The sequence below is a fragment of the Crocodylus siamensis genome, chromosome 1, assembly GCF_052110815.1.
Source record: "Crocodylus siamensis isolate JL-2025a chromosome 1, ASM5211081v1, whole genome shotgun sequence".
NCBI lineage: Eukaryota > Metazoa > Chordata > Crocodylia > Crocodylidae > Crocodylus > Crocodylus siamensis.
The window spans coordinates 126,304,293-126,322,755 of NC_143395.1; the positions used below are offsets into that span (position 1 = coordinate 126,304,293).

At 43.3% G+C, this 18,463-nt stretch overlaps 2 protein-coding genes across 2 annotated transcripts; both read left to right on the plus strand.

Annotated features, from left to right (window-relative positions):
• The first annotated feature begins 3,831 nt into the window (after positions 1 to 3,831).
• On the plus strand, positions 3,832 to 6,176 carry MAS1 (MAS1 proto-oncogene, G protein-coupled receptor). The gene is given in 5 exon segments (XM_090033862.1): positions 3,832 to 3,914; positions 5,641 to 5,705; positions 5,708 to 5,774; positions 5,776 to 6,136; positions 6,138 to 6,176. Coding segments are annotated over 5 exon segments (615 nt in total).
• Positions 6,177 to 17,473: 11,297 nt separating this feature from the next.
• Positions 17,474 to 18,463, plus strand: LOC149873307 (proto-oncogene Mas-like). The gene has a single exon (XM_090033999.1). It carries the CDS (start codon positions 17,474 to 17,476, stop codon positions 18,461 to 18,463), a length of 990 nt encoding a protein of 329 aa, XP_089890125.1.

Below are 18,463 nucleotides of genomic sequence, written 5' to 3' on the forward strand. Positions count from 1 at the left end.
GCCCATTCTTTAGCAACAAATTATGATGTCATAGTATTGCTCCAGAATTCTACTTACACACTTCTGGAATAGATCATTTTACAGAGAATTACACCATGGGAGAAAAACATCTGAATGCTACTTGGAAAGTAACAGACTGAACTAAAGCACATTTCTAGAGCAGGCAATTGCACCACCTCTGGAGGGAGCTTATTCCACAGTCTGGACACCCAACCTGTGAGGAAGCTTTTCCTAGTGTTAAGCCTGAAATGGTCTTCCAGGAGTTTGTGGCTATTACTCCTGATTTTCCCCAGGAGTGGAAGTTAACTGGTGTAGTTAACAGTGGTAGCTACATCTGTTAACTACACCAGTTAACTAACTGTGTTGTAAATTGACTGACATAGAGATTAGGGGACCTGGAGGGACCTGGAATTTTTCAGACTCCAGGCTATTTGGACACTGGCTAGTCTTGTGACTCCTTTATGCTTTTCCACATTTAATGGGAAAGTAAGTTTTTATTGCCTTTTTGGGAGATGTATATTTGGCATTTATTTTTGGTCTTGTAATTGCTGGACAGAAGATAAACTTGTCAATCGAAAGCCTTGGAAATCAGTTAGAAATTGTTTTCTTTCAAGCCAATGTCCTTTCTTCTTGTAACTTTATTCTCACCCTTTTCTTGGGTTTGTTTGTTTCTCACATTAATCAGTAGCACTTCCTGCTTAGGGACTGGGTAATTTTCATGAAACATCTGAAGGAGAAGACAGAGCAAACCGTCTCCTTTTTTGGCTATGAATGTTCGTTCCAGCACACAGTAACAACTTCATGTAAAAACAGTTTGATACTTTGCAGCAAGAACAAGGAACTTCCTCAGGGGATTTCTCAGATAGCTTAGTTGCTCCTAATTCTGTTCAAATTTTGGGAGCAACATCTTCACTTTTACTTTAGCATTTCTTATTCATTACCAGTGGGAGTGGGTGGATAAGGATATTAGAGGAAGGTGCTGAATTTCCAATATTTGTTCGTTTACTTTTTCTCACGTTCCTTTGACAAATGCCAGTCATAGGACCATTTTATTCTTTTCTTTCTTAGATCCTAGAGTGATAACACATTGAAAAGTATAAGAGAAATTGGAAGGAAGGGAAAGATGCTACAGATACAAAGGCAATCCAATTATTTTAGTTTGAATTTGATGGTACAATTCTAAAATGAGATTTTTTTCCCCCTTTTTTCTCAGATCTTATCCTCCCCAAACAGATTCCCTACCCACTTAGTAGGTTTTTGCTTGGTTGTATAGAGACATGCCTCTTTCTGTTGTAGAAGCTCAGAACAACTTTTCATGTATTTCCATCCTGTTCCCATAGTTGTCAACTCCCAAGCATATTGCTGGATTTTGTCACCAGACAGTGGTTGGGGCCATTTGAAGCCCTGCCTCTACCAATCAGTGTAAGATCCTCTGCTTAGCATATCTCTGACATTTTGGATAATGTGAAAACTACATTCCTTTTTTGGGGAAGAGAGGATAGTTTTCACACTATTTGCTCCCCACTCTCCTAGTAAAGAAGAACAGTTCGAGAAGCCCTCCTGGATGTAATTGGGTGGATTGGACTCCTTCCATTGCCACCTTTGAATGCTCTCACTTGGGAATGATCTTAGTAAGTTCAGCATTACATTTTAATTATTTGCATTCTTTTTACTCACTGAAGAGAAATATCTCAGTTTTCCACAAATGTCAAACAGGCACCTTCTTGCATAGTGCTCTCCTTTTGCACCAATCCTCTTTGCTTTTTTCTCTAGGTCTTCTTACGTAAACTCACTGTTCTATACTGAAGTTTTCATACTGCTTTCAGGTGCCCAGGGTATGAGCACCTACACTATGCTGTTACTTAGAGTAACCTTGAGTGGTTTTGTGAGACTTCTTCCCCCTTTAATAACTAAGACTTCATTCACGTTCTCATTCCTGACACTTTTCTAGATGGTTTACTTGGTTACCACATACTACCTCACAGAAGGAAGTGTGGTCAGCATTCATAGGTTATGGAAACTAATGCCTTTGAAAAGATCTGACTGATAAAAGCTGAAACTTTCCAGGGTATTTCTTGAAGGTTTTTTTCTTACAACCTGTAAAAAGAACTGTTTTTGAACTCAAGGAAATTGGGGTTCATGAAAAGAAGCTTAATACTGGAGTGAGTAATTCCACTTACCTAATAGCTGCACAGACTTAGCTCCAGAATGTATATTCTTCTTTTTATGTTGTCTTTAGTGGGACCTTAAGGAGGTAGATTAATTCATGTAATAGTAGGTTAACTCTCTCCTGTGAAGCAAAAGGAATGAGAATGAAAGAAGAGCTTGTTTCAGGACTCAGTTGAGTACCAGTCAAATGCAGAAAAGCTGGGTAATTAACTTGCATTGCAATCAATCCGTGTTGGAATATATATTTACATAACATTCCAGGAATTTTCCCTTATGGTGCAGAGTGCTGGACCATGTTTATATGCTTGGTTAAATAATGTTAATGTAAAATTTTACAGCAAAACAAAAAATTGTCAGAAAATGTCTATTTATGGAACCCAAGCTTTCTCATGGGATTATATACAACAGGTTTGACAAAGATGGAATTTGGGTCCAACAGAGAAGGAAGACAAATCTGTTTTTCCACTACAAGATAGCTAATAGCCCAGTGGCTAGGGCACGGGTATAGGATGTGGGAGACCAGTGTTCATATTTCTGTTCTTCCTGAGTTAAGCAGAAACTTGAACCACAGTATCTCTTTCTCCTGGGTGAACAGCATAACCACTAGACTGTACAATCAGTTTTTCTGTCTCTGCTGTTAAAGCTGCTCCATTTTGAGTAAATAATTAAATATTCATTGGGCCAGAAGCAAACAGATTATAGCACTATAGCCCAGTGGTTATGGTACTTGCCTAAGAAGGGACAGAACACGTTTCAAGTCCCTTGTCTAAATTAAGTGCTTTAAGCTCATCTTTCACATCCCACAGGGGTGCTCTGGGGTCCACAGGAGTGGGACCCCAGAGTCTCACTGGGGTCGCTCCCTTTTTGTGCCTTTCACAAAACCTCTAAAAAGTCTTAGATTTGCCCTGATGTAGAATGGGGAGATCTTAAAAACTTTCACAGGTCAGGGAAACCATTTTCTGACCAATTCAAATTACTTTGTAGCTACAATGTGAAACTCTAATTTGTAAGTTTGCCATTAATGCCACTTAGGAATGAATCTCACTGAAGAACAAAGTTATTCAATTTCTTAATTTAGTGGGAGATACTACTGAGCAGAAACATCATGGAGAAAGAGGACTTACAGGTATTTTTTTCAATGAAATCATATAATCATATATTTAAAAGCCTTGATATATACCTAAATTATATCATGTATATATTGAAAACTTTAAATATATACCACACACACACACACACACGGAATATATTCTATTGACTTCAATGGGAGTTGAATGTATTTTTCTAAGAACAGTTTCTGGCTCTAATAATAAAGATAAGACAAGAGTAATGTATTATCTCATTCTTTTACATTAATTTGCAATGTGACATGGTGGTTGAATTTCCATATCCCACCGGAACAACCATACAGGAAAGCTCACAATTTCTTCTAAATCCTTGGACTTCTCATTTTTTTACCAATTGCTAAGAAAAAATCTGTCTGAATGCCTTCCTCATTTCAGAAAATATAGACAATGGCATATTTTCCTGTTGCTCAGACCTTCTCATTTAATAAGGACAACAGTGACCAGCAAAAAAGAAAAATAATACAAAACACCATGTTCACAGTATTTTTAGACATACTTACAGAAAAGCTGTATTATCCAAACTTGAGCTTTCCTCATGGATGAGTCAAACAGAATATTTTTCCCCAGTGAAGACCCAGTAAACATCTCAACTGGGAGAAACATTTCTACAGAGCAATGGTACTGGGAGACATAAACCTCACTTTAGGTAATTATGGTAATCTCTTTCCTGGCATGATCATCCCTTGCTGATCTCTCCTTGCTGCTTTGTACATTTTGAGTAAATAATTAAATATTCATTGGGCCAGAAGCAAACAGATTATAGCACTATAGCCCAGTGGTTATGGTACTTTGTACTGTCAACTGAGAATATTTCTAGTTATGAATACTTCTATGGCGTCTATTTGACAACGGTGTTATCTGTTAGAATCATATCATAGAATCATAGAAGTAGGGTTGGAAGGGACCTTGTAGATCTTCAAGTCCGAGCCCCCGCCTGGGCAGGAAAAAAACTGGGCTCAAATGACTCCAGCCAGGTAGGCATCAAGCCTCTTCTTAAAGATCCCCAGGGTAGGAGCCAGCACCACTTCCCTTGGAAGTTGGTTCCAGCTCTTAGCCACCCTAATTGTGAAGTAGTTCTTACGGATGTCTAATCTAAACCTCCTCTCCAATAATTTGTGTCCATTATTCCTTGTCATGCCAGGGGGTGCTAGGGGAAACAGTGTCTCCGCAAACCCTTCTGGTCCCCCCTAGTGAGTTTATAGACAGTCACCAGGTCCCCACTCAGCCTTCTCTTGTGAAGGCTAAACAGGTTTAGGTCCTGCTGTCTTTCAATGTAGGGTCTGCCCTGTAGTCCCCGGATCATGCGAGTGGCCCTCCTCTGGACCCTCTCAATGTTGTCCACATCCCTCCTGAAGTGGGGCGCACAGAACTGGACACAGTACTCCAGCTGTGGCCTGACCAGCGTCGCATAGAGGGGGAGGATCACCTCCCTGGCCCTGCTAGAGATGCACCTGTGGATGCATGACAAGGTCCTGTTAGCCCTGCCAACCGAGACCTCGCATTGTCAGCCCATGTTCATCTTGGAGTCAATAATGACTCCAAGATCCCTTTCCGCCTCCGTGCTCTCAAGAAGGGAGTTTCCCATCTTATAAGTGTGCTGCTGGTTTCTACTGCCCAAGTGCAGCACCCTTTACTTGTCAGTATTGAAACGCATCCTGTAACCTATCCAGATCTTGCTGCAATCTTTCCCTCCCTACTAGCGTGCTCACCTCACCCCAAATTTTGGTATCATCAGCAAATTTAAACAGGTTGCTTTTCACCCTGTAGTCCAAATTGCTGATGAAGAAATTGAACAGCGCGGGCCCAAGGACTGAGCCCTGGGGGACTCTGCTGCCCACTTCCCCCTTAGTTGAATATGACCTGTCTACCACCACCCTCTGAGTATGACCCTTGAGCCAATCTGCAATCCATCTGACTGTGTAGGCATCAATGCCACAGTCACCTAGTTTTTTAATGAGGATGGGGTGGGAGATGGTGTCAAAGGCCTTGCTGAAGTCTAGAAAGACTACGTCCATGGCGACACCTGCATCCATTGCCTTTGTGACCTGATCATAAAAGGCAATCAGGTTGGTCTGACATGACCTGCCCCTAATGAAACCGTGCTGGTTGCCCTTGAGCATCATCCCTGAAGCCGGTCCAACACAGATGTGCTCCTTGATGTCTTCTCAATGAGTTTCCCTAGGATTGAGGGAAGACTGACGGGCCTACAGTTGCCTGAGTCCTCTCTCTTCCCTTTTTTGAAGATGGGGACCACTTTAGCTATCTTCCAGTCATCTGGCACCTGGTCCGAGCACCATGAGCGCTCATAAAGCTGTGCCAAGGGCCCTGCAATAACCCCAGCTAGCTCCCTCAACACCTTCCTACTTGGATATAACACTGGTTTCTATCTTCTGACTGCCCTCAGTTTTGAGAGTGCTTGTCAATTTTTTATCCTGTTTGGTAACAGTGCCAAAACTCACTGCACCAATTAACAATGGTGTGAACTCTGGATGCTTTCTTTTCTAGTGACAATAGCTGAATATCTGATGTGCAAAGAGAAGTTAATAGAAGAGCATTCAGATGACACTAGCCATTGCCAGGCAGTGGTTATATTCATATGGAACCTGAACTTCATTGTTATGAGGATATTATATCTTCTGAATTATTACTATCGTTTATCTTTGCTCAGTCAACTACATCTTGTCGCCCTCTTCCTCTCCACTCTTAATAGCAGCATCAACCCCCACACTCCTGCCATTTACTTCTTTGGAGGAAGCAGCAAGAAGAAGTAGTTCAAGCAAACCCTCAAGATGATTCTGAATAGAGCCTATACTGATAGGATGCAAACAAGAAGCCAGGAAAGTTGCCCATGCTTCAGATACAGCTGAAACAGTTCTCTAAAGTTTTGGAGTGAAACCCTTGAGACAAATAATTAGACCTTGAAGATGTCATGATTCACTGCATCTCTATACAATTTATGTGACAATAAATACTGTTCTGCTTTAAAGCAGAACAGGTGGTGAGATAATATAACTTTTATCTTCATTGGTTGAGTCTTGAAAAAGTACGGACAAAAAGGAAGATGTAAAATAAGTATGTATATATTTCTTTTAAATGTATTCAGCAAACTGACATGGCACAAACAGAAGTGGCTATAGAGAGAAAAGTCTTCAGACAACAAAGGTAAGGTAAATGGAGGTCAGAAATGCTTCAGTGGAAAAGATTATTGGTGAGACAGTCTGAACAGTCCAAGAGAACCATGGGTGGAAACTTGTTATAAATAGGGTTGAGCATCCACAAATACCACTGAAGGCAATGAGACATATAAGTTCTCAGCATCTTTAAAACCCAGACTACTTTACACAGGATTCAATTCAGACATATAGTTTATTTTCAACTATCAGTGTTCAGCAGCTGTCAAAATGGCAAACAAAAGGTTAAGAAAGGAACTGTAAACAAAACAGAAAGTATTATTTTTCTACTTTATAGATCCATGGTGTGAGCATACCTTTAATAGTGTTCCCAAATTTGGTCCCCACACCTCTAAAAGTATGTTGAAAAAACTAGTGAAGCTACAGAGAAGGGCAACAAGGATGATTAGTGGTATGGAGGGGCTTCCATATGAAGAGACATTAAAGAGGCCAGGTCTATTGAGTTTAGAGATGCTTGAGGGTGCCACATGATAAGGATTTACAAAACAGTAAATTGTAAAGAGAAAGTAAATTGGGATTTATAATATACTATCTCTCACAGTACAAGAACTAGGAGTCAGAAAATGAAACTTGTAGGAAATTTAACTAACAAAAGGAAGATCTTTTGTATGTAAATAAAGTGTGCAACTTGCTGTCACAAGATATTGTGGAAGCTGATAGTTTAGCTAGATTCAAAAAGGGATTAGACAAAACCCTGGAGGAAAAGTCATCAGTAATTATTGAATGTGGGAGTTAGGGGTACAGCCTCTGAATTAGCACTTCCTTGACATTAAATGCTGGAGGCTTCATGGTATAGTACATCTTCCTGAAATCCATAGATTGCAGGCAGTAGGATTAAAAAGTTGAGAAAAGGTGAAGCAGACTTGTGGGGAGCAAGTTCAGTTCAATCCTACTCTGACACCCACAAAAAGTTGTGCTCTTTAAACATGCTACCTGGTCCCATGGGCCTTCCCTGGTGTCTCTACTCTTAATCCTCTAGATCTAATAAGAAATTGGGATGTTTTTTGTACAAAGGACGAGGACAGCTTCTGAGCCTAGCGACAACACATGATATGTATGAAGGAAAAGGATTCTGTTTGCAGGGTGTTCTGTGTGCCTACCATGAGATGGAGGAGAAATCTTTCTGACTCTGAGGCTGTTGGATGAGAAAAAAAACAGAGCTCTAGGTGTGGTTCTGAGCAGTGAAGAGGTTGGATAAGAAGAAGAGGGGTTCTCAGATTGGAGGAGAGGGATAAGTGTCCTGGTGGATCAGTGGGAGTTAATGGGATATGGGTGATCTAAACCAGGAGGCAGATGTGCTGGGATGGCAAAGTTGATTGTAATTAGGAAGGAAGGTATGGGTAATGGATGTGTAAACAGAGAGATGAATGGACAGCTGGGAAGATGGTAGAATAAGACATAGATTGGAAGAAGAAAAAGTTGAGAATCAGAGAAGAAACAAGAGGTCACAGAGAGTAAATATTGTTCCCCCAACCTTGTCTTTCCCTTAGATGTACAGGGTACCATCTTTGCATTGGAAAAGAGAAAGAGGTTGGGAGTCGCATATGATTTTCTCACCAGACTCCCTTATAGCCTACCAAAACACTTCCCTTGGACAACCCTGCTACAGATTCCCTGTTTTTAACTTTCTAGATATATTCATCCTACAGGGGATAATAGGCTTGTGGGGATAAGGAGAAGAGGGATTGAGGGAAGATTATTATCATAGCCCTTCCACTGATCTTGGAGACTAATTGCCACTGAAAAAGCCATAGAAAAGGATGGGTCAAAGGCCGGATCCAAGTAAACATGGATTTCTGTCCAAAGCCATTTGATTTGTGTTCCTGTCACACACAAGGTACAATACATACAACACAGTTCCCTCCCTACTGACCACTGCCTCCTCTGTCATGCCATTTAGTGGCAAGGGCAGAAGAAGGATGAGTAAGAGGCATCACATTCAATAAGGTGCTGTTGTGACCTCCGCAGAGCAGGCTGGCCTCACCAAACACCCCATGTGTTCATGACCAGGAGTAGGAAATGCTTCACTATTATTTCACTCTGACCTTTTGGACAGAGGCCTCCATGACCTGGGATTCCTATGAGACTTCTGGTTTTGCAGCCTGATCTCATCTGGTATGAGAAAGTGGCTTTCATGAAGCATGCTCCCTGAGCTTATCCTTAAGGCAGTGATTCTCAACTAGGGTGATGGGGAACCCTGGGCCACTGCAAGAACTTCTGAAGGGTGATGGGAGATATGAGGAGATAAGCAGATGTAGGAGATACGTGCAAGCTCAGGCTCCTTTCTGCCTTGCCATTGCCCTGCCCTAACTGATTTACCCCTCTATAAGGATACAAGCACTGTAATAAATAGATTACTTTTTGAACTGGGGTGCTGCTTTATTCGCAAAACTTATGGAGGGGTGACTTGAGTCAAGTGGGCAGTGCCTCAAATCTAAATAGGTTGCAAACCACTACTTTAAGGTGGCTACTACTTTATCTTCTTCCTTCTTTACCAAATCCCTCTTCAAGCACCATCTCTGCCCTGGCACACCTCCCTCTGCCTCCTACCCCTCCTCCCCAAAATAATCTGCCAGCAAACAATGGCTAGGCTCAAGACAGGGATTTTGGAGGAAAGAAGCAATTCACATAGATGTACATAAAAGTTCATAAGAGTTGTGTATACATTGCTGTTTCCTTTCACCCACACACTATGGCAATCATTTGTCTGCTAATTTTGTAAGCTCTGAAGGGACTGGGTCAACTTTTGAGTCTTTTTAATGCCCAAATCAATGGGGTCTGGAACTTAACTGGGGTCTTTCAGTTGCTAATGGAATAGAAATAAGAACTGATGCAGCGAACTTTTCTTCTGTTTCACAGTTATTATTTACAGGACAGAGATATCTTAATTTTCATTAGAGACAAAAATGCAGAAGCATAATCGACACAGAACAGCTAGTGGGTGGAAATGGAGTAATATTTTGAGCTGTGGAAGAAATGTAGATAACAATGAATATCTTAAGTAATATTGCTTTCATCATTAATGCCTCAGCTTATGTTCACTGTGCAGACCAACTGTAGTGAAAGGGAATAGGTAAGCAATTTATTTACTAATTTAGATGTGAAGGAAAATACAATGTATCCTCCTGTACAGCAAGGATCTGCTTCTGCACTGTCTCATATTTTCTGCAGTTGTTTGCATTTGTGCCATGAGAGCTCATAATGTTGCTAGTCTGAATTAGTTCTTTTCATAGGAACAGGTGACTGTAGGAAGGATGGTTATGTGGTCAAGGCGCTGGACTGTGACCGTAGCAAAAGCGGGGGGCAAGAGGGGCAAACCACCCCAGGTGCCAAAGCAAAGGGGCACCAGCAGGCACTGCCTAGCTGGGGCGGGGCACAGGATGGAGCCACAAGCTGCTCATTTCGGGGGGTGCCAGAACAGGGGAAGGGCAGCTCCTACTGCTGGGTGCACTCCTGGGAAAACTTGGGGGGGGGCATGTGTCCCCTACATCTGTGCATGGGGAAAAGATGGTTTGCCACTGCTGGCTTGCACCAGGCACCAAACTTCCTTGCTACAGCACTGGACTCAGATTAAGTTTCTTTATAGCCTTGCTTGGGCAGCTCATTTTTCTGTGCCTCTGCTACTTAAACATAAAATGGAGATAATATTTCCTTTCTCTCCTTCTCCACGCGCCTTGTCTACTTGGATTTTAAACTCTTTAGGACAGAACATGTCTCTTAGTTTGTATGGAGTGTCTGGCACAGTAGGGCTCCAGTTTAGGTTCTGCTTTTAAGACACGGGAATAGTCTTCTGATATAACAGCTCCTTTATCAAGTGTCAGCTTTATTTGGTACTACTGAATAGAGGTTTATAATGTAAAAGTATGATTGGGAATATAGGACATGACTGGGATCAACCTTTGATTCAGTGAGTCCAATTTCTTGCTGTCCCTTCCATAGATTGATCAAACTCCAGTTTAAAACTAGTTAAATTGTATGCCTTGTCTGCTTCTGTTAGAAGGCTATTCAGGGTTCCTGATCTTCCAAGAGATACATACTTTCTTCTAATTTTCAACCTAAATGTATCCATGGGTAGTTCTTACCTATTGTTTATTCCAACATTGTCTTTTAGCTCAGATAGCTCTTCTTCTTCCCTTGTGTTTGCCCTGATATATTGTATTTAGTGAAAACAATTGCTGTCAGCTTTTTAATTTTTTTGCTAAGCTAAACAGGACAAACGTATTTCCCTTAAAACAGGCTCTTCCTTAGTCTGGTTATTCCAGTAATCCTTCTCTGCACCTGTTCTAGTTTGAGTTCATCCTTTCTGAATATGGGTGAGTGGAATTGTACACAATATTCCACGAGATCTTCCCAGGACTTTGTACAATGGCAATAGTATTTCTTATTTCTACTGGAAGTACCATCCCCCGCATATTCTACAGCTGGGTATGCTTTTTTCATAGCTGTGTCACACTGGTGGCTCATAGCCACCCTGTTATCAATGAATATAGGTAGAGGAATAGAGGAGCAGCAAGTCTTTCTGTTCCTCTGTTGTTTTCGATTGAGGAGCTGCCTATTTACAGCAGAAATTCTTGTTGTTAGTCCCTAAATGCATGGCCTTGCATTCTGTACTATTGAATATCATCCCATTTCTGCTACAGGAGAAACAAGGAAGATGGGAGAGAGACACGGAGCTAGGAGTGAGAAAGATGGAATGGGGCAGTCTAGAAAGAATGGGAGAGAAGGAAGAGAAACTAGTTTCACAGTACCTAGGATCAGGAGGGACCTGAACAGATCATCTAGCCTGATGCCCTGCCACAGGCAGAAATGAATGCTGGGTTCACAAGACCCCAGACAGGTGATCATCTAACCTGGTTTTTAATTTGCACCAAGGTAGGGGTGAGGCCCACTTCCCTGGGAAGTTGGTTCCAGATTCTGGCCACCCCAACTGTAAAATATTGCCTTCTGATCTCTAACCTAAACCCATTCTCCATCAGCTTATTACCATTGTTCCTCGTCACCCCAGGTGGTACTGGGGAGAAAAGGGCTCTTCCGATTTGCTGTTGATCTCCCCTGATGAGTTTGTAGGCAGCCACCAAGTCCCCCCTCAGCCTCCTCTTGCTGAGGCTGAATAGGTGCAGGTCCCTCAGTCTCTCCTTTGTAGGGCCTGTCCTGCTACCCTCTCACCAAGCAGGTGGTCCTCCTCTGAACTGTCTCCAGGCTGGCCACATCCTTTTTAAAGTGCGGCACCCAGAACTGGATGCAGTACTCCAATTGCGGCCTGACCAATATCGCATAGAGGGGGAGTATCACCTCTCTGGACCGGCTTGAGATGCATCTTTGGATACATGACAAGGTGTGGTTGGCCTTGCTGGCTGCGGTCTGGCATTGGTGGCTCATGTTCATCTTCGAGTCAATAATGACTCCAAGATCCCTTTCTGCCTCTGTGCTTTCAAGAGAGGAACTCCCCAGCCTGTATGTATGCTGTAGATTCCTTCTCCCAAGATGCAGTACCCTGCATTTATCTACGTTGCATTTATCCTATTCTCAGCTGCTCACTTTTGTAGTCTGTCTAAATCTATTTGCAGCCTCTCTCTCCCTTCAAGCGTGTCCACCTCACCCCACATGTTAGTGTCATCAGCAAACTTGGACAACATGCTTTCAACCCCCTCGTCCAAGTCACTGATGAAGATGTTGAACAGTGTGGGCCTGAGGACTGAGCCCTGGGGGACTACCCTGCTCACATCTTGCCAGGTTGAGTATGACCCATCCACCACCACTCTCTGGGTGTGCCCCATCAGCCAATTTTTTACCCATCCAACTGTGTAGGCATCAATGCCACAGTCACGTAATTTATTGATGAGAATGGGGTGAGAGACAGCACAAGACTCTGCCTACTAGGGACACACCCCTCCAGAGCCTGGAATAGCATCCACATTTCCCAAATCTCACTGTTCTTCCTCCGTCAGCAAGTAACTGAAATCCACTGGCCAAGCGTGTGTCTGATCCCTATGTATGGCCAGTTCATGCATAGAGAATGATGGCTTATTAGTTCTAAGTAGTGGCAGAGGTCCATGTGGTAGATCAAAAAGTTCCAACCTCATTGAGTGTCAATATGGTGTCATATCATGACATTTTTGTTTTTACAGTTTTTTTTTTATAAACCTAGAAAATAGCATGGAATAAATTATGTTAAAGGCATTTTATTTGAAATGCTGCACTCAAAAGTTAGAAAATACTAGAATTAAGGCTGCTGGTGTAATCTTAATACTGCCCTCTTGTGTGTATGTATTGTAATGTAGTCTGGAATTACATTAGTAGTAGTAGTAGTATTATCATGTCCTACTCACAAAGGCTCAGAGTAGCTTACAGGCAATCCATAAGATACAAAACAGCAACAGACACCCCAAATGACACCCCCAAACTTCAGAAGTCTATGCTACCATACCCACTCCAGCTTCCCGTCGTATCACCAAGGACAACAAACCCTCCAGCCCGTCCCAGCTGTACTTCCCAACTATTCTAACATCCATTCACTTCAAGTATAGAAAACTTCTTCTGACTTTTCTCACCCAGGGGAGATCCCTTCCCTCTCTCCCAATGCCCCTCCCAAGCTCACACTCCTCTCTCCAGTGGGTCCGTGGCTATATACATAACTCCTCCACCTCCTCCCACCAAACACAACATTACATTTGGAAGAACCACAACAGGAAAATAATGTGAAGACCCTCCACCCCACCAAGGGCAGCACCAGAGGCATCACTTTCAGTAGTGTCTGCCTGGGCACCCACCATAGGGAGGTCTGCTGGCTCTGTAGGCCCTGAAGCTGACTGGGTCCTTCTCCCTCATAGTCATAATGATAGCAGTTGCCATGAAGGTGGAGGAACAGAGATAAAAGGTCAGGAAGGTAGAGTAGCAGTGATGGAGATAGAAGAGCAGAACTATGAATTTATGGAAGTACAAGAGCAAGCATAGGAAGTTGTGGAAGTGGAGGAGTACTGAGCTTGGCTGAAGCAGCTCTGGAACTCCCCTCACTCCTGAGACAGCAGAGATAGTGGTAGTGGCAGGTGGGGGGAAGTGAGGGAGGGGATGTGACTGAGCAGGGGGGCAAGGGGAAAAATTTTCACTTGCTTTGCGGACTTAAAAAAAAGTCCCCAACAACTGCTCTCATGGTGCAGTCTGCCCACCCTGGTAGGGGGGTTGGGGGTGGGGGAAGGAGGCTGTGGGCAGGAATTGCAGCCACCCCTACAGTGCCAGTTGCTGTGCCTGCATGTCCCTTGGTAAAATCTTGGAACGTTTGTAGATGACACTTCAAAGTGGGTTAAATGCCTTTTGCCTTTAATGGCATTGCTGTACGACATTCAGCATCGTAATGTGCCTTAAATGACTTTGGGTTGCAGCAAATGACTTTGGGGTGCTGCAAAGTAAAACACCTCTGAGGAGTTTTAGTTTCCTACCCTACAGCCATGGAGGGAAGCACTGGGCTCCATGCGGCTGAGAAGCTGTGCAGGCAGCCCATGCAGGCAGTCTGGCAGCAGCCTGGGAAGGCAGGCTCCACAGAAAAAAAAAAAAAAGCAGCAAGCCTGATCTTTTTTTTTTTTTACTCCCTGGAGCCTGCCTGCCTGTCTGAGCTGTGTGGGGGCCCGGTGCTTCCTTCTGTGGCTGCAGTGCCCCCCAGGACTGCCTGAACTGGTTGCCTGTGGGTAGGCGCTGCCTGGAGGAGGAGGGGGGCTGCTGCTGCTGTGGAGGAAAGCACCCCCCACCCCCGCAGCTCAGGGACCGCTCTACCCACTAGCAGCTCACTATCCCCTCCCTGCGGTTGGAGAGGCAGGTAAGGATTGGGCTCTGACACAGGCGTACACAACATGGGATTTTTCTTCGACCTAAATTGACGCGGTGTTTTTAAAAAATCACCACTTCAATTTAGGGAGCATAAAATCCCTGTGTTGTGTACAAGTTCCCATAGGTCCCAAAGCATGAGAGCCTACACTTAATGTAATCAACTTCCTCCCTCCTGGTCACTTGAATCTGATCTCAGTGCCTCTCTGCTGCAGAGCTCCTCCGCAATCTCTTCATGTTAGGTATAGGAATTTAACCCTTTCTCCACCTTGGCTGGGCCAGGAGAATATCTAATGCTCATCACCAAGTAGCCAGAATGCTGAAGAACTTCTTACTAGAATTCAGAGTGTTTTCCAGCTTAACATGCCATAGGATCTGCTTTGTATATACCTCTCCATCTCCACTGGCCGGGTACCAATCTGGTCTGCTCCTCTGTCTCTGGAAGGCCCTTGGTCTCTTCCTTTAGTGGTGCAAGCAAACTCTGATCTCACCTATCCTCAGAGTCTAGCCCTTGACCATCCCCTTCTGCCTTGAAACCACACCTTACATTTCGCTTTTTCTGCGGGACCCTTGCCTCATTTAGTGCAGAGGATGAATCTGTTTTATGAACAAATCAGGGTTGTAAAATAAAGAGGACAACTGTCTATAGGCCTCTGTCTGACTTGTTGTAGAAGTTGGGCTGTGTGTATTGAATAAAACAGGGGCTTGTTGGAAGAGAAGGGTAGTGTTGTGGTTATAGCAGTTGAATGCTGTCAACGCGGATTGTTGGATTTCATTCTTGCCTCTAGTACAGAGTCCTTGTATGATGCTGAGCAAGTCATGAACACTGAACTAGGCGGTCACTAATTATGTGTTTCTCTTTTTCTGAATGTCCAAGTGGACCAATCACCTTTTGCCCAGTAGTCTGCTGGTTACAGCACTTGCCTAGCAGTTGGGAGAGCTGAGTTCTAGGTCCACTTCACCCTGTTGGAATCTATACTTTCTGCCTGTCTGGAGAATGGCTGAGACACCAGGCCATGGGCTAGGATAGGCTAAGAATAATTCTATCCCTCCTGCTGAAGGTGGGCCTGTTTGCAGCTAAGAGTGGAAGATTTACATGAGTAGCCCTGCAAATTAGAGAGAACCTGAGCCTGTCGCCCAATAAGGTAGGCACTGTCCTAGAAGAAAGCTAGCTAATCCTGGGTTTTGCTCACTGCTCCCAATACTGTTAATACATTTTAACCAATGACTCTTTCATGTAAAATGCCTAAACAAGCCTGGCAGGAGGGACTGGAAGAAAGAACTCCCTTGCAGCTGGATGCCCTCATCACTAGGGGTGCAGACAGACTTTAGGGCCCTCCTGTAACTCATGGCACTTACCATAAAGTGCCATGAGTTAAAGCACCCTCCCCCCACAACATATTTGCCTGTTGGGTTGGGAAATGGGGGGTGGGGAGGGATTGGAGGCAGCCTGCACTGGCCCAGGTCAGCATGTGGGGGTGCTCCAGCAACCTCCCAGGAGCAAGGGAGCCCCCAGCTGCTGAATGGCCAGAGATGAACGAGGTGGGGAATGGGGCTCCCTTTGCCTCACAGCCCCATCTCAGGACAGCTGGGGTATTTGGGGGAGTCAGGCTGGTGAGGGGGCTCCATTTAATACCAGGGTTAATTTTTCACATGATCAGCCGTTTTTAAAGTGCTCTGCAGCTGTGGATGTGTGTTTAGTCATAGCTGTAGAGTGCTTTCAGGGGCCAGATTCCTCTAAAATTGTCATTTCTGTCTGCACCCTAGGATACATCCACGCCTTCCTGTTTGTTTTATTGTCTGTTTATGTATTTGACATTAGAAAGTCAATGGCCGAAAAACAGAAGCAACCTGGAAGCTAGGACCAGAACCCAGGATTGCCCCTTCCAGAGGGTAGCACTTGCCTCACTGGGCCAGAGAGTCATTCTTTCTCTCACTTGCTCTCTTTCTGGCCCTGTGACACTTGCTGTTCTTTCTGCTCAATGGTCCAGCTTCAGAGGGGGACTGAAGTATATCCAGAGCCCAGCCTAGGAGTTAGAAAACTTGGCTGGGAAGGGCCAGATTAAAAAAACCCTGAAGATGCATGGGACCTAGAACCACTTCTCTCATGCTAGGTAAGTGCTTAAACTTACTAGGCTATTGAGGAAAAGTTGGTCACCTTATCCTTCTCTTCCACCAGACCATGGAAGTCAGGGCAATGCTACTAGCTAGACATGCCTCTCCTCTGAATGAATTGCATTCCAACAGGGTCTTGCACCTCTTCATGAATCAGATCAAGATGAATGCTGACATGACGGAAGCCCATGTAGCAGCCCATTATTTCATTCACTGAGAGCATAGGAGAGGTAAGCGTCTCTCCCTGGGCAGAATGTGGGAGGAAGGGTACAGGGGAAAGGGGAGGCACTGTGGAGATATACAAGCTTACCTGGTGTCTATTGAGAGAATGGGAGAGCTATGCATCTCTGAAGGATGGAACATGATCAACACATTGGGTTATTCATTGAGGCAATGGGAGACCTAATTGCCTTAGAAGTAAAGTAGGACAATTCTTCTGAGGGAGACATAATTTTGGGATGAACTGAATTCAAGTCTTTAGAGACCTCATAGTTGCAATGCAAATATAGACTCAAGTCTCACTTCACCGCCACAATACACAATGGCTTCTGGACATTACTGACATTTAACTATGGTGTTTAATATCAGTATTAACAATAACAATTAGCAATGGATTTTTGAAGTAAAGGGTAAATTTATAATCTTTTTCAGGGAAGCAAGTATTTCAGAAGCCCAGAATTGAAAAACTCTAGTAGCTGTGTACAAAGCTGAGGGTGGAGTGAACACAAACTGAATCCCTTTCTCATCTCATTTAAGACCAGGCTGCAGGTATACCAAATTCCATTCTGTTCTCTATATTTCTGATTATCTGAATGAAAAAAAAATCCTTTATGTGAACATAGGCAGGCAAGGTTCTTTGAGTAGATGTGATATCTTTTATTAAACCAACCGAGTAGTTAGAAAAAAGTTCTTAGCAAGCTTTCGGGCACACACACCCTTCTTCAGACACAGGGAGTCTTTCCTGGCTTTTATGGAAATATATTTGTTTATGATACATCTTGTTGTCTTATTTGTAGGAAAAAAGGAGCTTTTATCACAAGTGAAGGTTTCCAAATGGACAAGTGGAATGTGACCTATTCTACTTTCACTGAAGACTCCAAGAATTATAATATAACAACAGGAAACTCTTCTACTGAAAACACATCTGTATTTGTAACAGGTTTAGTTTGGCTAATGATGATCATCTCCTTCCTTGGCTTGGTTGAGAATGGACTAATGTTCTGGTTCCTCTGTTTTAAAATCAGAAGGAACCCTTTCACTGTCTACATCGCTAACCTGTGTGTGGCTGATGCCTGCTTACTCCTTTGTGACTTTGTTCTGTTACTTCACTATACTTCAGCTTCTGAAAACAATACTGGTAATTACCAAACACTAACCTTCTTCGGTTTTACCTTCCTTTTTGGGTATAACACTGGCCTCTTTTTCTTAACTGTCATCAGTGTTGAGAGGTGTTTATGTGTACTTTACCCAGTATGGTACCGATGTCACCGCTTGAGGTACCAGTCAGCTACTGTGTGCGCCATTTTGTGGACATTTTCTTGTCTGGTCACTACTGCAGAATATTGTGTATGCATTGATACACTTACTGAAGAGCCACTAGAAAGTTACAAGGAAATATGCCATGGAATGATTATCTTCCTTTCTATTCTGAATTTCTTGTTGTGCGCTCCACTCATGATTCTATCCAGCTTGATCCTTGTCATGAAGACTTGTAAAACCTCCCTAACATCTCATTCTTCAAAGCTCTACAAAATCATAGTGACTACAGTCATTCTCTTCCTTATCTTTGCCTTGCCTCTCAGGATCCTGAATCTCTTGCAGTATTATTATAATTCATTATTTTCAGAAGTAATGGGGACTCTTTTTATGTTACTGTCCACCATCAACAGCGCTGTCAATCCCCTCATTTATTATTTGGTGGGGAGTAGTAAGGGAAAACGATTCAGAGAATCCCTCAAAGTAGTCTTTGACAGGGCCTTCAAAGATGGATCAGAACCAGAATCTCAGGAAACTGCTGTCTATCAAAGAGCTGCTTCAGAATGA

Coding starts and splice junctions, on each gene's coding strand:
- LOC149873307 (XM_090033999.1), top strand. CDS start 17,474: ATGGACAAGTGGAATGTGACCTATTCTACTTTCACTGAAGACTCCAAG.